Below are 25920 nucleotides of genomic sequence, written 5' to 3'. Positions count from 1 at the left end.
TATAGCACAGGGAAATATAGTTAAGATCTTGTAGTAGTTCATGGTGAAAAAGAATATGAAAACAAGTATATGTATATTCATGTATGAATGAAAAACTGTGCATGTACACCAGAAATGGACACAACATTGTAAACTGACTATAACTCAATTAAAAAAAAGAAAATGTGGTATATACATACGATAGGATATTATTCAGCCTTAAGAAAGAAGGAAATCCTGCAATATATGACAACATGGATGAAACTTGAGGACATTATGCAAAGCAAAATAAGCTAGCCGCAGAAGGACAAATAGTGCATAATACTACTACTTATATGAGATATCTAAAATAATGATACTCATGCCTTAAATTTAAACTATCTTTGCCATATAGATTTTAACATTTATTGTTAAATAATTTTCTTTTTGTACGTGTATCAGTTCTGGGTATCAAGAGGTTAAATTGCCTACTCATGTGATATGATAAGCTATTAAATTCTCTCTGCGTCCCATGAACACACTCTAAGTAGAGATAAATATGATGGTGCTGGAAAGAAGAGTAATGGCACTACTAGAATAGTGGGTTGCATTTATTCTTTATTGATTACGGATACTTTCCTTAACAGTCATGTGCATTAAAGGAAAATTGTGAGCCAGTAAAATAAACCAGACAGAGAAACAGAAATACTGTGTGATATCCCTCAAGTGCGGAATCTTAAAAAAAAAAAAAAAAAAAAGGTTGAACTCATAGAAACACAGTAGAATGGTGGCTTCCAGGGTTGGAATATGCAGGAAATAGTAGGTCTGGCCATGCCCGGTCTGCTGGACCCACAGGGAAGTTCATGAGGGGTTTGTGAAGAGGGATTCCAGTGGTTTTGTTGACATTCACAGTGCTTCCCCAGAGCCCAAACAACACACACTGATTTACTACTGATTACAATTTATTCTTTCTTTCTGTCCCTCTGCATCTCTTGCCATGTGACCAACCCACACAAAACTGTCTTGGGTTCAGGGCTACTTCACAGAGGCACACAATTCCACTGGTTCCAGTCACAGGGCATGGGGGTATTATGTAGATTGTGACTAATTTTCTGTACGATTTTATTGGCTTTGTCTGTATGGTTATACACAGGGAAGCCAAGTTTGTCCAGAGCCTGGGTATGGACAAACAGCATATGGGAGATCAGACCCTGGCCCCGGTACTCAGGCAAGGTGGCCCCCATCCGAATCTCTCCTGTCTGGTCCAGCAGGGACCAGGTCACAGGGGTCCCCTCAGGTCCCAGAAGGCAGACGCTGGGGAAGGTCTGGATACAGCGCTTGATGAATCTCTGGCTCCTCTCATTGCCACCGAAAGACCAGAATTTATTCACTAAGGCGGCGTGGGTAGGATCCAAGGATGAGAGTTTAAACATCTCTTGATTACTATTGAGCAGAAGGGAAAAGAACAGCCCATAAATCACACATTGTGGAGTATTACATTTGTTTGCCCCCAAATTGTCTTCAGACAATTACCAATGCAAATGAGAACACAGACAAAAGTATAGCTTCTGCAGCCAGTCTAACTGGATTCACAATCTAGCTAGCTGTGTGATCTGGAGCAGGCAACATAATGTCTCTCTGCCTCCATTTCTTCTTTATAGAGTGAGGCTATTGATCGTCCCTTCCTCAAAAATGGATATGAATATTATAAGAGTGATTGCATCATAAGTACATAGGACTTGTACCCACAAACAATAAGACATACATAAAAATTAAGTATTGTTCTTTTCAGCAATGCAGTGACTCTCCAGTTAATATGGAGGGTTGATATTATCCCCATTTTACAGATAAGAAAAATAGGTCAACAGAAAATAGAGTGCCCAAAAGCACATGCTAGCAAGCTGTATGTAAAGCCAGAACTTAGAATCATGGAATCTTAGAATGTTGGTGTCAGAGGCTTCTTGGCCACAGTGGGAAGCTAAAGTCCAGACAGGGGCAATAGTGGGGAGTGCAGGCAGCCCCCGAGTTAAACACTGAAGTCTGAAGGCTACTACAGGCCATGAAGGTTCTACAGAAGGTGTCCTGGAAAGAGCCCATGATGTGAAACTGGGAGGTCTAGACTCAAGTTCGTTATGCCCTCAACCACCCATGTGACCAACAAGTCATTTCATCATCTGAGCTTGTGTTCTGTCAGGAAAATGGGGATAATATCTGGTTGGCTTTTCAGCAGGTGAATCGGCATAATCCACATTGCATACCAAAGGCATCACCGTAGAAGTGGATAGTAGAGAGGCAAGGGTGAATGTAGGGAGACAATTTGGGAGGCTACTTCATTGGTGAAAGATGTGGGTAGTGCAGAGCATCTTTTTTCAAACTCACATGGCCTTGGGGCTGCTGGATCTAAGAGGTAAGTTCTTTGTCTCCGGTAAGGAAGGAAGCAATTTCCTTACCGATACAGGCATCATATAGAGAATGCACTGTGTTTGCTTGACCTTCACGAATTTAGTGCTTGCAAGATTCCGTATCAACTCATCCAGGCTGGACTGTGAACCTATAGAGGTAAAGTTAGGAGAGAAGTAATTGCCCATTTGTATGCTACAAGAAGCTTCCCAACAGAAGTGTATACAGGAGTTAAAGGCAGGCAGTGCTGCTTCTGGTGCTGCCAATGACCATGTGACAATGGCCACGTCACTCCCTGAGCATGTTTTCTCCTTTGCAGTGCAGATATAACTGGAAATCCTGACAATATCACTGTGAAATTAAAGGAGAAGTATTTTAAAAAATAGTAGCCAACCTGGCATGCACACATATCACGTGCCCGGGTATTTGTCTAATATCACATTTAATCCTTACATTGACCCTGTTTTAGGTACTTTTATTATTTTCATTTTTTATATGTGAGGGAACTGAATACTAGATAAGTCACATTACTTGCTCAAGATCACAAAACAAGTACCAGGCAGAGCACAGATGCCACCCTAAGGAATCTGACTCAAGCGACAGCTGTTCTTGTGACCAGGGAGGTGCTCTGTGGTACAAGGAACTGTCATTCTAATTCTAGGAATGGAAGACCAGAAGGGGAGCTCTGCTCTCACACCAAATCCCCTTAAGGGATCCTGAATATGTCTGCAAATTATAGCATGAATCCTCAGCTAACAAGAACATACATTACTCACAGTTTCATGTAAGAACCCCATGGTTTGCAATGTTTGAATTCAACTCCACCGAAGAGGTGGTGGCAGCTGATGCAAGGAATGAACATCAAGCTGAGTGTCTGGGGTTTGGTAAAAGGAAATAAAGGTTGAAGGGGAATGTACTGAGGATAAAAAGTGACCCTACAGATGTAGACATGAGCAGCCCCAACAGCCAACACAGATCCCAGATCCCATACGTACTTTGGATCTGCAAATGTTGTTTCCAGTTGATGACATCTGATGCGCTAAGGGATTCTTGACAGTTCTTGAGATCCTTAGTATAGACTTGGTAAGTGTTGGTGTAGTGGTCAAAGTCATCTGTCATCTCCTTTTGGGTTGGGTAATGTGAATAAATCAAATTAATTATACCCAGTGATTGGAATGTTTGTGCTTGTTATTACACAATATGCCGTTTTACAGCCTTAAACATTGATATTTTTCTTGATGTACTATCGTCATTTCTGAATCACTTACATCACGAGACTAAGTCAGGGACTTAATGAATTATTCCACTGGTGAGTAAGAAAAACTTGCTGAACTAGGTATTTGTATGTTGCATTACAATTCCCAATCTACCAAACATGCACCAGTTTAGAAAGCATTCTTCAATAATTCTATAATCCTCAGGCGAAGGAACGAATTTTTGTCAAAGACAAGCTTCCATTGCAAGAGTAAATACTACTCTGTTTCAAAGAGTCTCAGAACAAAAGGATTATGAACACAATATTGAAATTAACACAAGTAATCTTGTATTAGAATTCTCATTCATATGTGATAAAGCTATACAGAATGGAGACACATGACGCACTATTGTTAAAATAAAATTTACATTCCCAACAAAATTGAAACACAAAATTTGCTCAAAAAGATCTCCTCAAAATGAGCAAATAAAAGATGAGATTATTTGAAGATGAAATCAGGAGTCAGAGAGCAGTGACCCAACAAGGGTAGAATAGCTGGAAAGTGTTGCACAGGAATGCACTCATATCAATGAACTTGGTGTTGATAACACTGACAAATGTACTTTAAAGATCACATAAAAGAGCAAATGTTATTCCATTTTTAGATTTTAATAATTAACTTAATTATCTTTATTTTTGTATTCTGTTTAATTTGGTATTTTTTTAAAACTACTATGCTTTTAAATTTTACATGTAAATAATTTATGTCAAAATGATACTATACAGTTACCTATTTTTGCATGCAAGAACTTTTACTTCATATTTTTCAATATGCTTATAACACATTTATATTTGAAATGTATTAGCCACTTAGTTTGAGTGTTTTTAAAAAATCTGGTACTGAATATACATATCCAAATATAAGCATTGTAATTTTTCTTTATATTTCACTAACATTATTCATATTTACCTTTACATATTTTAGGTGTCATTTTCTCTGCTTGGAATGCACATTCTGTTCTTGTTAACCTGTCAAAAAGCTATTAATCTTCAAAATTCAGTGTTGGTGAAATATCTGATATGAAGGCTCTTGGATCCATCCCTGCATCCCCTGACATCTGTAGTTTTAATCATCTCTTGGCCAATGCTACTTCTGTATCTTGTATGTTTTTGTACATCTTCAAACCATGTTGTAATTGATTTGCTCGTCTGATTTCCCTTGAGGCTGTGAAGTTCTTGAAGACAAGGGCTTGTCCACCATCACTGAGATTCATTTTATCATCCCTAGGGTCTACCACATTGCCAGGTGCATGGTAGGCAAGTAGCAAATATCAACACAAATGCACATTCACTCTACACATTCATTCATCTGGTACCTTACCTGCTCCTGAGGGCGGATAACCACTGTATTAAAATCAGGCCACTTGTCCACCAGGGCCTTTAGGTTGAACGGGTTTCCCTGGTTCATGTGGAAGACGGTCCCATAAACCTGGAATATTCCAACAAAGTGAGAGGGTTGGCTTATTAAGAAGTGCCTTGTGTTTGATCAGGACAAAGTTTATTTCTGTGAAATCAGGATAAGTGTCTGATGGGGCATATGTTTCAGTCTTCAGATCCTATTTTATTACTCCAAATGGAAATAGATTTTTGGATCAAACCATGAGAATATTATATGAATATATTTTAAAACATGGATACATTGAATGAATTAAAAATCATCCACTATCACATTTGTAGAATTTAGTGTTATATCTTTCCATTCTATTTCATTTATTTACATACACACATACACTTTTTAAACAATGAAGTTAACTAATACACATTAGTTTAATGTCTATTCTCCCTACATTTACACAAAGCAATGAGCATATTTCTACGTTAATAAACACAAATCTACATAATCTTTTATTTTTTATTGAGTTATAGTCAGTTTACAATGTAGTGTCAATTTCTGGTGTACAGCAAAATTTGTCAGCATTATGTAATCATTTTTAATGACTGTGTAATATCCATTGAAGGGAAGGACTCTAATTCAATTTTACTATCTCTTATTGCTGGTCATTTCAGTGTTTTCTAATTTTTAAGTTTAATAGCTTATTCTTCAATGAACTTTTTTTCATACATCTCTGAAAATATGCCCGTTATTATAAATCCTAGGAGAATTTCTAGGTCAAACATCAACTACTGTTTAAAGATTTTTTTTCTTACACGTCTCCAAAGTACCTTCCAGAAAGGTAAAATGAACTCCTCCTAGTTAATGAGTAGAGACAGAGCATAAAGTCCAAGGACATCACATATTGCGCAACCTGTTTAACCTTTACAACAAACACCTGTTCAAACATCGATGCCCTCAAAACACTGAAGAGGCTGAGAAAGAGAAATTCTCCAAACTAGAATGGGCATTGTGGTTGTGGGGAGAGGAAAAACAGCAGTGCATACGGGGGTGGACCTCAGGACCTAAGGGCAGCTGGAAACATGATGTCTCAGCAGATGCTATGGAATGATACCAAAGACTGGAGACCAATGGACTGGTGAACATTTCATTGACAATGGGCCACACTAACCCTGTGTCTCTCTACCTTTGCATGAAATGTTTTTGTCAGACTAAGGAAAAAGAGGAGGAGGCAAACTTTGACTTTACTGAGTTTTTATAAAATTATTAAATTTCTGCCATCAACAGGGGCCCAAAACAGAAATTAAATGCAGTTTCAGGGAAAATAAAAAGATTACTTTTTAACTGAAGTTTAGTTGATTTGCAATGTTGTGTTAGTTTCAGGTATAGAGCAAAGTGATTCAGATATAAATAACATATATATATATATACTTTTTCAGATTCTTTTCCATTGTAGGTTATTACAAGATATTGAATATATTCCCCTGAGCTATATAGTAGGTTAAAAGGTTACTTTTTTTCAAACATTGGAGTTTGGAAACAGTGACATCCATTTACACATTTCTGTGTACACAGCAGCATCACTAAGCCAGGACATAGTGATCCAGGCAGTCACTACAAATGGAATGAATTGGAGTTAGCATGTGAGATAAACCTATTTAGTATCCACTATTTGGAGAGATAGATGGGCAGTCTTTTAGGCCATGATACACAGTTTTTTCTCTTACCTGAGATGTTAGTGAGTATTGAATGACAAGGAGTTTTAGATCACACCTTTGTAACAAGAACTCTTCCTACAAATATTCCAGATTTCTGCTTAAGGGGAAAAACTAAGTCATCAAAGAGTCAAATGAGTAGAGAGGAAAAGAATCATTTACTCATCAAAATTGAGGCTCTCATATTGAGGGTTACTTTGCCTTGCAAGGGTAGTGCCAAGAGTTTTCTCAAATAGGTTGGGATCCACTTAACACAAGAAGTAGAGAACAATTCATACGCCAGAGATCTGCCCTATAGAGCATCTTATAGAACATGGGAGAAAACAATTTAACTGGGAAAAATTCAAAGCAGCCACTCAAGATAAAAATAACACAGTCCACAAAGCATCTAACTGATTTAGTACTTCCACCTCTTTTTTTTTTAACATTTTTTATTGATTTATAATCATTTTACAATGTTGTGTCAAATTCCAGTGTTCAGCACAATTTTTCAGTTATTCATGGACATATACACACTCATTGTCACATTTTTTTCTCTGTGAGTTATCATAACATTTTGTGTATATTTCCCTGTGCTATACAGTGTAGTCTATTCTACAATTTTGAAATCCCAGTCTATCCCTTCCCACCCTCCACCCCCCTGGTAACCACAAGTCTGTATTCTCTGTGAGTTTATTTCTGTCCTTTATTTACGCTTTGTTTTTGTTTGTTTGTTTGTTTTTGTTTTTGTTTTTTAGATTCCACATATGAGCGATCTCATATGGTATTTTTCTTTCTCTTTCTGGCTTACTTCACTTAGAATGACATTCTCCAGGAGCATCCATGTTGCTGCAAATGGCATTATGTTGTTGGTTTTTATGGCTGAGTAGTATTCCATTGTATAAATATACCACCTCTTCTTTATCCAGTCACCTGTTGATGGACATTTAGGCTGTTTCCATGTTTTGGCTATTGTAAATAGTGCTGCTATGAACATTGGGGTGCAGGTGTCATCCTGAAGTAGGGTTCCTTCTGGATACAAGCCCAGGAGTGGGATTCCTGGGTCATATGGTAAGTCTATTCGTAGTCTTTTGAGGAATCTCCACACTGTTTTCCATAGTGGCTGCACCAAACTGCATTCCCACCAGCAGTGTAGGAGGGTTCCCCTTTCTCCACAGCCTCTCCAGCATTTGTCACTTGTGGATTTTTGAATGACGGCCATTCTGACTGGTGTGAGGTGATACCTCATTGTAGTTTTGATTTGCATTTCTCTGATAATTAGTGATATTGAGCATTTTTTCATGTGCTTTTTGATCATTTGTATGTCTTCCTTGGAGAATTGCTTGTTTAGGTCTTCTGCCCATTTTTGGATTGGGTTGTTTATTTTTTTTCTTATTGAGTTGTATGAGCTGCTTATATATTCTGGAGATCAAGGCTTTGTCGGTTTCATTTGCAAAAATTTTCTCTCATTCCATAGGTTGTCTTCTTGTTTTACTTATGGTTTCCTTTGCTGTGCAGAAGCTTGTAAGTTTCATTAGGTTCCATTTGTTTATTCTTGCTTTTATTTCTACTAGGAGAAAATTTTTTAAATGTATGTCAGATAATGTTTTGTCTATGTTTTCCTCTAGGAGTTTTATTGTATCTTGTCTTATGATTAAGTCTTTGATCCATTTTGAGTTGATTTTTGTATATGGTGTAAGGGAGTGTTCTAGCTTCATTGCTTTACATGCTGCTCTCCAGTTTTCCCAACACCATTTGCTGAAGAGACTGTCTTTTTTCCATTGTATATTCTTGCCTTCTTTGTTGAAGGTTAGTTGACCAAAAGTTTGTGGGTTCATTTCTGGGCTCTCTATTTTGTTCCATTGGTCTATATGTCTGTTTTTGTACCAATACCATGCTGTCTTGATGACTGTAGCTCTCTAGTATTGTCTGAAGTCTGGGAGAGTTATTCCTCCAGCCTCTTTCTTTCTCTTCAGTAATGCTTTGGCAATTCTAGGTCTTTGATGGTTCCATATAAATTTTATTATGATTTGTTCTAGTTCTGTGAAATATGTCCTGGGTAATTGGATAGGGATTGCATTAAATCTGTAGATTGCCTTGGGCAGTGTGACCATTTTAACAATATTGATTCTTCCAATCCAAGAGCATGGGATATCTTTCCGTTTTTTGAAGTCTTCTTTAATTTCGTTCATCAATGGTTTATAGTTTTCTGTGTATAATTCTTTCACTTCCTTGGTTAGATTTATTCCCAGATATTTTATTACTTTGGGTGCTATTTTAAAGGGGATTGTTTCTTTACTTTCTTTTTCTGTTGATTCATCGTTAGTGTAAAGAAATGCAACTCCACCTCTTAAAAAAAAAAGAAACTTAAAAAAATAGACGTATAGTTGATTTACAATGTTGTGTTAGTTTCAGGTGTACAGTAAAGTGATTCAATTATACATACATACACACACACACATATATATTATTTTTCACTTTTTCCCATTATAGGTTATTATAAGATATTGAACATATTTCTCTCTGCTAGACAGTAGTCCTTGTTGTTAATTTTATGTATAATAGTGTGTATATATTAATAACAAACTCCTAATTTATCCCTCCCCCTCGCCCCTTCCCCTTTAGTAACCATAGTTTGTTTTTTAGGTCTGTAAGACTATTTCTGGCTTGTAAATAAGTTCGTTGGTATCAATGTTTTTTAGAGTCCACATATAGGTGATACCATATGATATTTGTCTTTCTATGTCTGACATGCTTAATTTAATATGATCATCTCTAGGTCCATCCATGTTGCTGCAAATGGCATTATTTCATTCTTTTTTATGGCTGAGTAGTATTCCATTACTTCTTTATTCATTTATCTGTTGATTGACATTTAGGTTGCTTCCATGTCTTGGCTATTATAAACAGTGCTACTATGAACACTAGGATACACATATCTTTTTGAGTTATAGTTTTACCTGAATATATGCCCAGAAGTTAGATTCCTGGATTATTTGGTGGCTCTATTTTTAGATTTTTAGGGAACCCCTATACTGTTCTCCATAGTGAGTACACCAATTTCTATTCCATTAATGAATTGTAATGTATTGTTGGAGTTGGTTTGCTAGTATTTAGTTGAGGATTTTTGCATCTATGTTCGTAAGTGATATTGAACTATAATTTTCTTTTCTTGTGGTTTTGGTATCAAGATAATAGTGGTATCATAGAATGAATTTGGAAGTGTTCCTTCCTCTGCAATGTTTTAGGAATAATTTCAAAAGGATAGGCATTAACTCTTCTCTAAATGTTTGGTACAATTCATCTGTGAAGCCATCTGGTCCTGGACTTTCATTTGTTGGGAGTTTTTTAAGTGCTGATTCAATTTTAGTGTTGATAATTGGTGTGTTCATATTTTCTATTTCTTCTTGGTTCAGTTTTGGGAGACTGTGCCTTTCTAAGAATTTATCCGTTTCTTCTTGATTGTCCATTTTATTGGTGTACAGTTGCCCATAGTAGCCTCTTATGATACCTTATATTTCTGGGGGGTCGGTTGTAACTTCTTTTTCATTTCTGATTTTATTGATTTGGGCCCTCTCCCTTTTTTTCCCTTGATGGGTCTGCTAAAGGTTTATCAATTATGTTTCTCTTTTCAAAGAACCAGCTTTTAGTTTCATTGATCTTCTCTGTTGTTTTTTAGTCTCTATTTAATTTATTTCTGTTCTGATCTTTATGATTTCTTCTATTAACTTTGGATTTTGTTTGTTCTTCTTTCTCTAGTTGCTTTAGGTGTGAGGTTAGATTATTTATTTAAGATTTTCCCTGTTTCCTGAAGTAAGCTAAAATTTGCCTCTTAGGACTGCTTTTGCTGTGTCCCATAGGTTTGGGATCATCATGTCTTCATTTTGATTTGTCTCCAGGTATTTTTTGATTTCCTCTTTAATTTTTTCAGTGATCCATTGGTTGTTCAGTAACATATTTTTTGCCTCCATGTGTTTGTGCTTTTTGCAGTTTTTCTTTGTAGCTGATTTCTAATCTCATAGTGTTGTAGTCAGAAAAAATGCTTGATGTGATATCAATTTTCTTAAATTTACCGAGTCTTGCTTTGTGGTTCAGCATATGATCTACCCTAGAGGATGTTCCATGTGCACTTGAAAAGAATGTTTTCTGATGCTTTCAGATGGAATGCTCTATAGATATAAATTAAGTCCATCTGGTCTAATGTGTCATTTAAGGCCTCTGTTCCCTTATTGATTTTCTGTCTGGATGATCTGTCCATGGATGTGAATGGAGTGTTAAAGTCCCCCACTAATACCATGTTATTGTCAGTTTCTCCCTTTATGTCTGTTAACATTTGTCTTCTATATTGAGGTGCTCCTATGTTGGGTACATCTATATTTACAGTTGTTAAATTTTTTTCTTGGATTGATCCCTTGATTATTATTTAGGGTCCTACTTTGTCTCTTGTAACAGTCTTCATTTTAAAGTCTATTTTGTCTTGCAAAAGTATTGCTACTCCAGCTTTCTTTTGATTTCCAATTGTGCAGAATATCTTTTTCCATCCCTCACTTTCAGTCTGTATGTGTCTCTAGATCTGATGTGAGTCTATTGTAGGCAGCAAATGTAGGGGTCTTATTTTTGTATCCATTCAGCCAGTTTGTGTCTTTTGGTTGGAGCATTTAGTCTGTTTACATTTAAGGCAGTTATCAATATGTATGTTTTTATTGCCATTTTGTTAATTGTCTTGGATTTGTTTATGTAGATCATTTTCCCCTTTTCTTCTTTTGTTCTCCTCTCTTGTAATTTGATGACTATCTTTAGCATTATGTTTGGATTCCCTTTTCTTTTTTGTGTCTTTATCTATTATAGGTTTTTCATTTGCAGTTATCTTGAGGTTTTGGTATAGCAGTCTATATATATATATATATATATAAATGATTAGTTTAGGTTGCTGATTTGTTAATTTCAAACACATTTATTTGTTTATTTGTTTGTTTGTTTAGTTTCAAATACATTTTAAATACCCTGCATTTGTACTTTCTCCCCCTCATGATTACTGTTTTTAGTATCATATTTTACATTTAATCATTTTGCATATCCCTTACCTGTTTATTGTGGATACAGATGATTTTACTCCTTTTGACTTTTAATTTTCCTCCTAGTTTGTGTGTGGATGGTTTCCTACCTTTACTGTATGTTTGCTTTTACCAGTGAGCTGTTCCACTTCATAGTTTTCTTATTTCTAGTTGTGGCCTTTTCTCTTCTGCCTAGAAATTTCCTTTAGCATTTGTTATAAAGCTGGTTTGGTGGTGCTGAATTCTTTTAGCTTTAGCTCATCTGTAAAATTTTTTATTTCTCCATCAAATTTGAACAAGAATTGAACTTCACCCTTGCTAGGTAAAGTATTCTTGGTTGTAGGTTTTTCCTTTTCATCACTTTAAATATATTATGCCACTCCCTTCTGGCCTGCAAAATTTCTGCTGAAAAAATCAGGCGATAGTCTAATGGGAGTTCTTACAGGAGTTTTATGTTATTTGTTGCTTTTCCCTTGTTGCTTTTAAATTTCTCTCTTTATCTTTAATTTTTATCATTTATGATAAAATCATGATATGTCTAGGTGTGCTCCTCTTAGGGTTAATCATGTATGGGACTCTGTGCTTCCTGGACTTGGGTGACTGTTTACTCTCCCAAGTTAGGGAAGTTTTCAGCTATTATCTCTTCAAATATTTTCTCAGGCCCTTTTTCTCTCTCTTCTTTTGGGACTCCTATAATGTGAAATATTAGTGTGCTTGATGTTATTCCAGAGGTCTCTTAAACTGTCCTCATTTCTTCTCATTCTTTTTTTTTCTTTTTCCTGTTCTGTGGTAGTGATTTACACTACTCTGTCTTCTAGCTCACTAATCTGTGTTTCTCCCTCATTTAGTCTACTATTGATTTCTTCTAGTATATTACTCATTTTAGTTATTGTATTCTTTAACTCTGGTTGTCCTTTATATTTTCTAAATCTTTATGAAAAACTTCTGATTTCACACCCTGTGCATCCATTCTCCTCCCTAGTTCTCTGATCATCTTTACAACCATTACTCTGAACTCTTTCTCAGGTAGATTGCCTGTCTCCATATCACTTAGTTCTTCTTCTGGGATTTTATCTTGGTCCTTTTTCTGAAACATATTCCTTTATTGCTTTATTTTGTCTAAATTTCAAATTTGTATTTTTATGTATGTGATAGGTTAGTCACATTTCTCTACTTTGGAGAAGTGGCCTGCTGTAGGAACCATCTTACACACTCTATCAGTGCACTCCCCTCTCATCACCCAAGGGCCAGGGGCTAGCTGGTCCCAGGGTTGAGTCTAGCATATGTTTGTGGACTCATTTCACAGGCAGCAGGATCATAGTTTTGCTGTTTCTGGTATTTGTCTCCTTGTGGGGGAAGCTGGTCTAGAGGCTTGTGCAGGCTTTCTGGTGGGAGGTGGTGGTATTTGCCCACTGGTGGGCAGGGCTATGTCTAGGTGAATGTCTAGAGGTGGCTGTGGGCTCAGGAAGTCTTTAGGCAAATTGTCTGATGATGGGAGGGAATGTGTCCCCACCCAATTAGTTTTTTGGCCTTGAGAGTCCCAGACAGAACTGGATTGTACAGAATATTGTGTGGGCCAGGTCCTTGTGCTAATGACCCAAGAAAGATGTCTGCCTCCAAGAAGGAGAGTTCATGCAGATGAATACTCCCTGATCTGTCTGCTAACATGTCTGTGTCCCCAGTGTGAGCCACAGCTACCCTCTGTCTCCCCAGAAGACCCTCCAAGAACAACAGGTAGGTCTGGCTCAGGCTCCTATGAAATTGCTGCTTTTGCCCTTGAATCTGGTTCTTGTACCATGTTGAATAGGAGTGGTGAGAATTAATATACTTGCCTTGTTACTGATTTTAGGAAGAACATTCAGTCTTCTACTATTAAATATGATGTTAGGTGTAGATTTTCTAGTATGTTTTTATCAGGTTGAAGAAATTACCTTCTATTTCTAGTTTGCTGGGAGTTTTATTTTTTTTTATCAGAAATACTACATTTTGTCAAATATTTTTTTCTGCATCTATTGAGAGAAGATCATATGACTTTTCTTCTTTAGTCTGTTGATATGGTCAATCACATTAATTGAGTTTTGAATGTTGAACCTGCCTTGCACTTTCAAGATAAATTGTCCTTGGTTATGATGTATTATCTTTTTGATATATTGATGGATTTGACTTGATAGTACTATGTTGAGGATAATCTCTGTTTACGAGGGATACTGTTGTGTAGTTTCTTTTCTTACAATATCCACTTCTGGTTTTGGTATCAGGGTAATTCTTGACTCATAAAATGAGTTGGAAAATGTTTTCTCCTCTGCTCTATTCTTCAGGAGTTTACATAGAAGTCATATTATTTCTTCCTTACATGTGTAGTAGAAATTGCCACTGACATCATCTGGGCATGGAATTTTCTCTGTTGGAAGGTTTTAAATTACAAAGTCAATTTCTCCAATAGATACAGAACAGTTTAGGTTGTATATCTCTTCTTCAATGATCTTTGGTAATCTGTGCTTTTCACAGAATATAAATTGTGAAATTTATGGGTACAGTGTTGATAATAGTCTATACTCACTATCCTTATAATGTCTACTGTGCTTGTAGTAATGTTCCCTGTTTAATTCCTGATGTTGGTAATTTGTGTCTTCTCTCTTTATTTCTTTGTCAGTTTGGTTAGAAGTTTATCGACATTATTTTTTTTTCGAAGAACCAGATTATAGATTTATTAATTTTCTTGTTTTTCTCCTCTCAAATTTATTGATTTCTGCTCTTATCATTCACATTTTTTCTAACTGTGTTTGCTTTAAGGTTAACTTACCCTTTTTTTCTAGTTTCTTAAGTGGAAACTTAAAGCATTTCTTTAGGACTATTATTTTTTTTTTTAGTATAAGAACTTAATACTATATATTTCCAGTTACCATTGCTTTAGTTGCATCCCAGAATTTTTCATATGTTGCATTTTAGTCTTAATTCAACTAAAATATTTTCTAATTTTTGGTGACTTTTAAGCATGATTTATTTAGAAGTGTATTGTAAAATTTCTAGAAATTTGGGTATTTTCCAGATACCTTCCAGGTTTTGTTTTTTTTTTAATTTTGAGTTTAATTCTGTACTGTTCAAGGACATACTTGGCATAAGTTCAATTCTTCTAAAATTCTTTAAAATATGGCCTGTTTCAGTAAATGTTTCACATGTACTTGAAAATAATATGCATTCTGTTGTTGTGGGAAGTATTCTATAAACGTCAATGAGTTCAAGTTGGTTCATAGTATTTTATATGTAAGTTCATATATGTTTATAGGTTTTCTGCCTACTTTACAAGTTACTGAGAGAAAAGTGTTGAAGTCTTTATACCGATGTGTTTACCTATTCCTTATTTCAATTCTGTCAGTTTTTCATGTGTTTTGAGCCTCTGTTGTTAGGTATATACATTTCAGCCTTTCTTGTGTCTTCTGGGTGAATTGATACCTTTATCACAGCGCAATGGCACTCTTTATCCCTAGTAACATTCTAGTCCCTTTGCAACACATATTATTGTAAGAGAAAACACTTCTCTATGGTTCAAGACCATTGATCCATTTCTTAAACATGATTTCTATCTCACTCTAAGTTAAACATAATCCTTTGGGGTTTGAAAAAGCAGATGCTGACCAATTATTAATTACAAAGAAGAATCATAATGGTTAACACTTTATCAGGCACTTGATAGTTTAGGAAGAATAAGCTAAACATTAACTTTGCCAGTTCTGGAAAAATTTTCAGTGTTATATAACATAAGGTTTAGAAGGGCATGGGGGAATGTTTTTGGGTCATCACATAGCAAAGATCATAATGAATTCAAATCATAGCATTGCCACTCATTATTGGTGTGATCTTGGTCAAGTCATATAACTGAGTGTCTGATTCTTGTTTGGTTCCACAGACATATTTGCGTTGCATAGAGGTGATGTAAAATAAATGAGATGCAAGATGAGTGCATGCCTGGCAGAGAACAGGTACTCAGTGAATGTTTGTCCTCTTTCCTACCTTTTTCATAGGCTGTTGCTAGTCCTTTTCTCTAAAAGAATGTTTCACTCTCACCTTTAAGGACTCAGGGAGGCTCTTCCTCAAGGATTTCTCTAACATCTGCAGCACTTGTGGACCCTGTAAGTGGAACATCTTGGCAGGTACCTTAATCTAAAGGGAAGATAAAAAAAATCAAGGAATGAGAAGTGCTGGAAAACAAAGACATGAAACAGACACAATAAGTAGTTCTAGCCAATGACCTGGCCTTTATCTCTGCCATTTTATTAGTGCTACATTTACTAAACTCTTACTAAACTCCAAGGAAGAATATCACTGGCAGAAAGCACAGGTGCTTGTTTCTGAAATTATTTAAATTTAAATTTTATTTTAATCTTTATTTCCCAAATTTGTATTTTAATTTTTTTATATCACCCAGAATTCCACTAATTAAGGATGCACTAGGATTAACACATATATTATCTAAGCATGCATGAGCATCCTCTGAGGTTGTTTCCATTCATGACAAGCCTAACTGCCACTTAGAAGCAGTGTGACATTGGGCAAATTACTTAGCTCCTCTGTGCCTTGGTTTCTGCCTCTATAATTGGCAATGACTTTCCCATTGAGCAGCTGTGACAGTTAAACCAGTAAATGTACTTGTACATGTACAAGGTACTTGGAACACTGTGTGGGCATAGTAAGCACTCAATTAATGATTATGATTATTGTTGCTCTTTTGATTATTGTCATTAGCAGAAGCAACAGTTAACCCACACTTTGAACCAAAAAAGTCCATTGAATGACTTGTCTTTTGCACAACAATTTGCTGTGAGGATTAAATGGGGTTGTCCATGTAATCTGGGACATAGTAAATGAGGTAATAAATTTTAAATCTTTAGCAGAGTACCTAGGAGAGTAGTACTCAATATGTATCAGCCATTGAAAGTATTTCTATAATTATAACTTAAAGCATATCTTTTCTTGCTTCTAGAGCTACCCCCTACTCCCCCCCCAAAAAAATAGAAAGAAAATTCTTTTCCTATGAGTCCTCATATAGGGGACAAATACATGATGTAGTGCAATATTTTCCAAACTTGACTATGTGTTAGAAAAATATGAAAAATTTTAAGGTTATTTAATCCTCCTTTTGCTATTTTTTATTTAAAAGATCTTACAGGAGTAGGAGATCTAGTAATCTGTATTTTAAAAAAGCTCCCCAGACTATTTTTATTATTGTTGTTCAGTTTAATTGAGGTATAATTTACATACAATAAAATTCACCAATTTTAAGTGGATACTTGGATGAGCTTTGAAAAATGTATATATTTATGTTGCCAACATCATAAAAATGATATTGACAGTTTGCCCCTAACAGTTTACTTATGTCCCTTGGCAATCTATCTCCTTCTCTTACTTCCAGCCCCCTAGCAATCACTACTCTGAATGCTGGCCTGTGGCTTTTCCTTTGACAGAATGTCAAATAAAAGGAATTATTTAGTATGTTACTTTGAGACTATCTTCTTTCACTTGCAAAATGCCTTTGATATTAGTTCAAATTGTTTCATATATCAACAGTTCACTTCTTTTTAGTGCTGAGTAGTATTCCATTGTATGGATCTACCAGGATTTTTATCCAGTCACCTGTTGAAATACATTTGAGTTGTTTCTAGTTGTTGGTGGTTGCAAATAAAGCTGATTTAAAAATGGGCAGAAGAACTGAATAGACATTTTTCCAAAGGGGAAATGCAGATGGACAACAGATTCTTGAAAAGATGCTCAACATCGCTAACCACTAGAGAAATGCAAATCAAAACCACAATGAGATATCACCTCACACTTGTCAGAATGGCCATCATCAAAAAGAACACAGATAACAGATGTTGATGAGGATGTGGAGAAAAGGGAACCCTCTTACATTGTTGGTGGGAGTGTAAACTGGTGCAGCCACTATGGAAAATAGTATGGAGGCTTCTCAAAAGACTGAAAATAGAGTTATCATATGACCCAGCAGTTTCACTCCTGGATATAAACCCAAAAACAAAACAAAACATTAATTTGAAAAGATATGTGCACCTCTATGTCCACGGCAGCATTATTTACAATTGCCAAGATATAGAAGCAACCTAAGTGTCCATCAACAAATGAATGGATAAAGAAGTTGTGATATATATATCACTATATATATGAGATATATATATATGTATATCACAATAATGGAATACTGCTCAGCCATAAAAAAGAATGGAATTTTGCCATTTGCAGTAACATGGATGGACTTGGAGGGCATTATGCTAAGAGAAATAAGTCAGACAGAGAAAGATAAGTACTGTATGATATCACTTATGTGTGCAATCTAAAAAATACAACAAACTACTGGATATAACAAGAAAGGAAGCAGAGTCACAGATACAGAGAACAAACTAGCAGTTACCAATAGGAAGGGGGAGGGGCAATATAGAGATCGGGGAGTGGAAGGGGCAAATTATTGGGTTTAAGATGGGCTCAAAGATATATTGCATAACATGGGGAATATAGCCAATATTTTGTAATAACCGTAAGTGGAAAGTAACCTTTACACATTGTAAAAAGATTATTTTTGAAATCCCAGTCTCTGCTTCACAAGTGATTAGCTGAACTGTTAGTCTCCACTGATAAATTAGAACAAAATGATTGTTAACCAAACTTTGGTTGTTTCTTTCCTTCCCCTTGGCCCCTTCTTTACAGCCCCTACCAGAATAAGCTGCACTTGGGGTAAAACATTCTCAGCTGTATTGACCTGACCCTTTTGTCCCACTTCCTCACATTGGGTTCTTTCTAGCCCTGTTTACTCTTTCCTCATAAATGGTTAGCTTTGGTTGTTTATCCATACTGGACCATCAGAACACTTTGTTCTGATGTCTTAATAAAGGTTATCAAACATTAATCAAGCTTCTCTCCTCCACACAGGACTCTGTACTTTGACCCACCCTCAGCCTGAGCCAACACTGGCCCACAGAAGGATCCTCCACAAATCTTGCTGACTCCTCTCTGTGAAAGAATAGCCCTCTTCTGCCAGACCTTTCAGATGCTGGTAGATCTTATGATCTGACCATTCTCCCTGTTGATATGATACCCTCTCCCTGTTAAAGCAATCCCTTACTAACCCTCTTGAAATAATCCTAACAAATAAAGTCTCTCCTTACCTAAGTCTGGTCTTGTTTTTAATTTAATGCTACTTTGGCATAGCTTCACTATAAGTAGACTATTGTGACTAGCCTGGAAACCTAAGTATTGATCTATTCATCCATACATTCCTTCGATTATTCAGTCACTCAGTAAATACTTAGGAACAACTTGCTATGTTCTCAACAAATATGGTGTCACCTCAGCTAGGCTGAACTACATTTCCTGGAATTCCCTTCCCTGCACTTTTCTAGTGAGGGTGGGCCACAGGAGGGTTCCGAGGAGGATTTGGATGGCAGAAAGGAAGCAGCGGCCATTTTGCAGCTAAACTTCACAACACAAAGCTGTGGCTGGGTGGACAGATGCTTCACTCTCTCCTGAATCTACCTTCAGCTCATCTGTCATCCGGGCCAGATGGGGCTGTTTATCTCCTGCACGAAGGAAACTGGCTTCTGTGGGACACCCATTCTACCAAGGTCAGAGCAGTAGGACTGACAAAGTTTTTCTGGCCCCTTGAGCCTCAGCTGGCGCTGTGGATTTCAGCTTGTTTCTTCTCCCTCTCATTCTCCTTTCCCAGCTACCTTCCCTGTGTACTTCAATCTTTAGTACTAAGTGGGAAGAAACAGCCTTACAGAAATTGCCACAACTGCATAAAGTTGAATCTCTGCAACAAATCTACTTCTGCTTCTTAGTTTGGACCCTGACTGATAGATACCCTTAATTCTGAGCAACTCTCTGAGCAACTCTGAGCGTAAACTATCATAGTTAGATTTCCTGTTGTCTATAATCTAATAAAGAAAGTAAAACTCGTACACAACTAGAACATGCCCCATGGAAAGAGCTAACTTATCCCATATATATGCAGTTACAATACTACAGGTATCATGACACTTTGAAGCAGCCATTTTAATGTGGGACATCTTGACATGGTCTCAACTATAAATCAGTATTCTTTTCATTTTTATTACTACATGATATTGTAAACACTTTCCCTCAACCTATCCCCAATTCTCACCTCTTCCAGAGCCTTATCTTATCCCTAAACCTAAGAGTCTAATGTATATAGTATATATTATTACACAATATAAAGCAGTGTTTCTGCATTTTGACTCATATTAAATTGGGGTTATCAGAAGGATTGGATCATACCATGCTGATTAAAAATGGTAGACAAAAGACTGTGGCAAATCAAGGGTCTCGCATAAGGCCTATGAGATTTCACAAAAGGGGTATAATTCTTCTAAGTGGAATCTTCTAGGGTTCTTAAAGGAGATTGCACTAGAACTGACCATTGAAGAGAGGAGATTGTTAGATGCCAGCTGCTGTACTTCTGGGCATGACTGGCTAACTCCTTCTGACAGAAACTATGGAAAAACTTCTTATTAAACTCAAATGGGGTTAATCTTGGGATTTGCAAAACCCTATAGATACCAGGAAAAAGTCACTGGTGTCTAAACTCATTTCTACCTACTTTCCTGACTATTCTCTGAAAGGTCATCCCTGGTCTATTTTTGGTGTCCATGAATTCAGCTCATCAATACCAGGAAACTGACTTCAGCTGGCTCCTTCTCTACTTACTTTGGCTTCCCAAGTCTCTGGTCACTGCTCAGAACCTTCACCTCTTCAGCTTTGGGAACACTGGTCCTTTGGGGTGATCAGGTAGAATCTGTACTCGGAGAAATGGTGCTAGCATTAGTTTGTTCCTACTGGTAGTCATGCTCCAGTTACCAAAATCTCATTACTTTATCATGTTGGAAAATCTTGGACAAATTAGTGGGTTTTTTTTTTTATATGTATTCCCTTTTCCCTTGATTTTTGTCAGTTATTTGTGACAACAACAATTCCTTCATTTAACCAAGAGTTTCTTTCATGATTTGAGGGGAGGAAAGTCTTGACCAGAGCTGCTAAGGCAGTGGTTATCTCTCTCCTTTTTCCCCACTAGCTTTATTGAGATATAGTTGACATATAATGTGTAAATTTAAGACACACATGTGATGTTTTGATACACATATACATTGCAAAATGATTACCACAATAAGGTTAGTTATCACCACCATCACACCATACAGTTATTTCTTTTGCTTTTGTTGTGAGAACATTTAAGATCTACTCTCTTGGCAGCATGAAAGTATATAATGCGATGTTGCTAATTATAGTCACCACACTACACATTAGATCCCTAGAGTTTGTTTATCTTGTAACTGGAAGTTTGTACCCTTTGACCACTATCTTTGCATCTCCTCCAACCCCTGGCCACTGGCAACCACCATTCTACTCTGTTTCTATCAGTTTGGGGTTTTTTTAGATTCCAAATGTAAGTGAGATCCTATAGTATTTGTCTTACTCTGTCTGACTTAGTTCACTTAGCATAATGCTCTCAAGGTCCATCCATGTTGTCAGAAATAGCAGAATCTTCTTTTTCTCATGACTGAATACTGTTCCATTGTATAGATATACAACTTCTTTATCCATTCATCCATCCGTGGACATTTACGTTGTTTCTGTATCTTGGCAATCATGAATAATCCTACAATGAACATGGGGGTGCAGATATCTCTTCAAGATAGTGATTTCATTTACTTTAGATATATACCCAAAAGTGGGGTTGCTGGATCATATGGTAGTTTTATTTTTAATTTTTAAGAAATTGCCATACTTTGGTTTCCACAGTGACTGAACCAATTCATAATCCCTCCAACAGTGCATTACGGTTCCCTGTTCTCCACATCCGTGCCAACACTTATCGCTTATCTTCTTTATGACAGCCGTTAAAACAGGTATGGGCTGTTATTGTGGTTTTTGAGGATCTTTTAATGTATGTATTGACCATTTGTATCTTCCCTGGAAAAATCTCCTTTCAGGTCCTTTGCTCATTTTTAAACAGGATGATGTATGTGTATATATATATATATATATATATATATATATATATATATATATATATAAAAATACATAATATATTATCAATATAATTAATAAATCATTATTAATATAATGTAATATATAATATATTATATATAAATAATCAGTATAATATTATAATATATAATAACTAATATCATATATCATATAATAATTAATATATAATAATATGTTATATTATAATATGTTATAATATGTTATATACATATACAGTATATATATCTTTTGCTCTTGAGCCATATGAGTTTTTTATATATTTTGGATATTAACCCTTTATCGGATATACGGTTTGCAAATATTTTTCCCATTCCATAGGTGGTTCATTTTGTTAATTGTTTATTTTGCTGTGTAGAAGCTTTTTAGTTTGATATAGTCCCATTTGTTCATTTTTTGCTTTCGTTGCTTATGCTTTTGTTGTCATATCCAAAACATTGCAAAGACCAAGGTCAAGATTTTTTTCTCCATGTCTTCGTCCAGGAGTTTTATGATTTCAGGTCTTATGTTTAAGTCTTTGATTCATTTTGAGCTAATTTTTTGAATAGTAGCATATCTTGACTAGTCTCCTCTGTTGTCTTTCTCTTCTACACAAGACCACAGAATATTTCTTTAACTCAATATCTTACTTAACAACTCTGGCCTTTCTTCATTTTATTTATGCCCTACTTTCAGAAGGCCTTCAAAATCAAGCTTTTGCTCCCGTGTCAAAGTCTTATTCAAATTTCAGTTTTCCCCCTATTGACTTCCTTTAGTCCCTCAATCCAAGCAGAACAAAATCACTCTCTTCTTTGCACTCCCCTAGGATTATGCACATATTTGAACCACAAAACTTGTTACAGTAATTACTTTCCCTTCTGGATAGTCAGTCCTCTGGGCAGAGCCTCAGATTATTCTTTTATTCTCAATGTTTCTTATAACTTTGGACACACAGTAAGGACTCAGTAAATGTCTGTTTTATGATTGAATGTATGAAATACTTGTATTAACATAATCATCTATTTAGTCACTCTACTTACTAAGGACAAAGACTCATTCATTCATTCAGCAGGTACCTATTGAAGGCCTATTATGTTCTGAGCATGGGAATTTGTATCAGATGCTTCACTGAAAAAAAGCTTCAGACTAGAATGTAGGTAACTGCACCATATCTTGGAAGATGTCAAGACTGTAGAAGTATGACATTTCTAAAGATGAATCTGACAGTCGCTAGGAATATTTCACAAAAAGATTGCATGAAAATAAGAAGAAAAATTGAATCTGATGCCAGATTACTGGGGGATATAATATTAAAGTACTGACAAGTACATTTGGGAGAACTTTCTGCACATGTGTACACACACACGCATATACACACACTGAAAACACAGATATGATGTTCAATAAATGGAGTTAGCTAAAACCAAAGAGACTCATTTTGGTGGGCTGCCAGCATGGATCGAGAGCAAAGTCCTACAAAGTGCGCTTCAAAAACTTTGATCGAGCTGTTCCAATGTTGGAATTTACCCAAAGAAAAGAATTTCAAATGAATAAAAATGCTCTCTGAAAAATTTTGTAAATTAATACAATATTAAATTACAAGGAAGTATTGGACACAATCTTAGTGTCTCTCTATAAAGATAATTTACATAAATAATAATCTATCATTATTCTACTACTCAAAAACCCATTAAAATGAAAGTTATGATATGCGGGTTGCTATATGGGAGAGTCTTAAGATGAACGTAAAAAAGAAAGTGACAGGACAAAAATTTTAACTAGATATATAAAGACTTTTTTGTGCATATGTACATAAATCGCATATATAAAGATAAAAATTTAGAAGGAAACACCAAACATATTGGAGTGTTACAGCTGAGATTTAAAAATTACATTTCTTCTTTATTGTTTTAAATTAATAATTAATCTCATCTGTATTGTAGTCCTTTTCCTAGAATCTACCTTGTCTCTTTGAAACTTTAAGCAGGGTACTTAATTTCCCTGGTCATCATTTATGTAAGGGAAAAAAAAATCTGACTAACTTAGAACGTTACTAGAGGATTAAATAAGATAATGTTTGCATGGTATGTCTACAAACCGTGTTATATAAATGTCACTCAAACCAGCATATTCCTTCCCAGAAGCTGTTAAATTTCCTGTCACTCATGTACCAATGGTAAACTCCCTAATCTCTCCACATTTATTTATCAAGTCAGAACAAAAGCCTGCCTTTATCCAGTCAAGAACTTCTCACAGCATGAGGATACTGCCCTATACACACACAGTAGCTGCCTGATACAGGTTTCTTGAAGAAAAGAGCCTCCTTTTCACTTGGCATTAATTCTCAACACAGATGGGCTCAGAAATTCTTATCCACATCCAGCAGTGGCATTTTGATTCAGCCCACATCAGGGAGGAAACAGGAGATGAGGAGTCTCTGAGGAATGATTCTCCTTTATTCTCACCTGCAAAGCTGTCTTCTCAGTCAGTCTCTGCAGAGATCCCCAGCAAGGAAAACAAACAAACAAACAAACAACAACAACAAAAAAAAAACACCAAGAGGCAGCAGATTAGTCCAGAAGATGAAATATACCTGCTGGGTTTAGTGGTCTTGAGAAGTGTGCTTTGATCTGTTTGCTCCAAAAACTGCTAAACTGAGATTCTTACTAGAACCGGTTCACCAGGCTGCACTTCCGGCAGCAGAACGTGAGGTGCAGTCTCTCCCTCTCCGTCCCATGTTCAGGGATGTAGCTCTGTAGTATCCAGGCAATGGCAGCGTGCCTCTGAGGCGCTTTTCTTTTCTTTCTTTTTTTTTCAGCTCAGAGGGCTGAGCTGTTTTCTGATCCCAAAGGTCCTGCCACTACTCAGCAACTCTGAGCTGAGAACTGGGAGGTAGACGGATCTCTATAAGAAATGTGGATTTTCTTCCTTTCCCTTCACAAATACCTGCAGCAGAAGCAAGAGATAGCTATTGTTCAGATTTCAGAGCTCTTTTCTTAACCATAAGGAAAGAGATTACTTATTTGGAAAGATGAAAGTGTTTGGAATGCCTCCCTTTTATAATAAGCTCAGTGACCCTCAAACAGAATTAACAGAGAGAAAACCACATCCAGACAGATTGTACTTAAATGACTGAGAAGTCCATATAAAGAACTAACCTTAAAAGCAGCCAGAGAAAAAAGATGTATTGCACGTAAGGGAATAAAAATACAAATAATGACTGACTTTCAGAAGACATATAATAAGGTCTTGAAGATAATAGAATGACATTTTTTAAATGCTGGAAGAAAAATATCTCTTAACCTAAAATTCCATATCAAACAAAATATCTTTTCAAAATATAAACATTTTCATATAAACAAGGTAGATATGCCCTACAAGAAAAAAAATCTGTAGACCAAAAGGAAATTAAATTCAATGATAGTTTTGGAATTGCCGTTAGGCAGGGAGACCATTGAAAATATTAAATAGTTTGAAACCTATTCTTCTTCCTTTTCTTAAATTCCTTAAAAACAACTGACTATTTTTTTCTGATTAAAAATAAAATGTTCATTATGCAGAATGAACTGTTGATAACATGTAACAATCTAGATTGATCTGAAAGGCATTAGGTTTACTGACAACAACCAATTTCAAAAGATTGCATATGTTTGATCATTTATATAACATTCTTGAAATGACCAAATTATAGAAGTAGAGAACAGATTAGTGTGTCTGGGTAGGGGGATTTGGTAGAGGAGTCCAAACATACATGGATAGCATTAGGGAGTTCCTCTGTGTTCTGTATCTTGATTGTGGTGGTGATGGTTACATGAATATATGAATCCATACATGGGATAAAATTGCATAGAATTATATGTGCATGTGTATGCACACACAAATAAATGTGTTAAAAAATGGTGGCAACAGAATGAAGCCTGTAGTCTAGTCAATAGTATTATACTAAAGTCAATTTCCTGGTTTTCATGTTGCACAGCAGTTACATAGAATGCCACTCTTAGGGGAAGCTGGGTGAAGGGCTTGAAATTCTATGCACTATTTTGTAGCTTCCTGTGAATCTATATTTCAAAATAAAAATTTTTTAAAAACTTTCATTATTACCAAAGCAGAATAAGCACATTGTAGAAAGTCAGAAATGCAGGAAACAAAAATAAACACTATATTCACATAACTCAGAGG

At 36.0% G+C, this 25920-nt stretch overlaps 1 protein-coding gene across 5 annotated transcripts; it reads right to left on the bottom strand.

Moving 5' to 3' along the window:
• Positions 1–556: 556 nt before the first annotated feature.
• Positions 557–24690, bottom strand: LOC105070058 (glycine N-phenylacetyltransferase). 5 transcript variants are annotated; one of them, XM_010956333.3, is made up of 7 exons: positions 24207–24687; positions 20425–20512; positions 15760–15855; positions 4935–5042; positions 3354–3480; positions 2338–2509; positions 557–1401 (listed from the first exon to the last, which is right to left on the bottom strand). In XM_010956333.3, exons 3-7 carry the CDS (start codon positions 15835–15837, stop codon positions 999–1001), a joined length of 888 nt encoding a protein of 295 aa, XP_010954635.1. In that variant the 5' UTR covers positions 15838–15855; positions 20425–20512; positions 24207–24687; the 3' UTR covers positions 557–998. The 5 variants fall into 5 exon arrangements, with proteins under 5 accessions (XP_010954635.1, XP_010954636.1, XP_010954637.1 ...); XM_010956334.3 differs by having other exon boundaries at positions 24335–24687; XM_010956335.3 differs by lacking the exon at positions 20425–20512 and having other exon boundaries at positions 24207–24690.
• Between the last annotated feature and the right edge of the window lie 1230 nt (positions 24691–25920).

This window comes from Camelus bactrianus, chromosome 10 (genome assembly GCF_048773025.1).
Source record: "Camelus bactrianus isolate YW-2024 breed Bactrian camel chromosome 10, ASM4877302v1, whole genome shotgun sequence".
In the NCBI taxonomy this organism is placed as follows: domain Eukaryota; kingdom Metazoa; phylum Chordata; class Mammalia; order Artiodactyla; family Camelidae; genus Camelus; species Camelus bactrianus.
This window is presented reverse-complemented; position numbering and strand designations above follow the sequence as displayed.

Bases quoted from the DNA above. Each gene is read 5' to 3' on its own strand.
- LOC105070058 (XM_010956335.3), bottom strand. From the start codon at position 15,837: ATGTTCCACTTACAGGGTCCACAAGTGCTGCAGATGTTAGAGAAATCC. The intron at 5,043-15,759 runs GTGAGAGTGAAA...GGAATATTCCAG, and splicing joins GCCTCCCTGAGTCCTTAAAG to GTTTATGGGACCGTCTTCCA. The intron at 1,402-2,337 runs GTGAGTTTGAAA...TCTGCTCAATAG, and splicing joins TCCAGCAGCCCCAAGGCCAT to TAATCAAGAGATGTTTAAAC.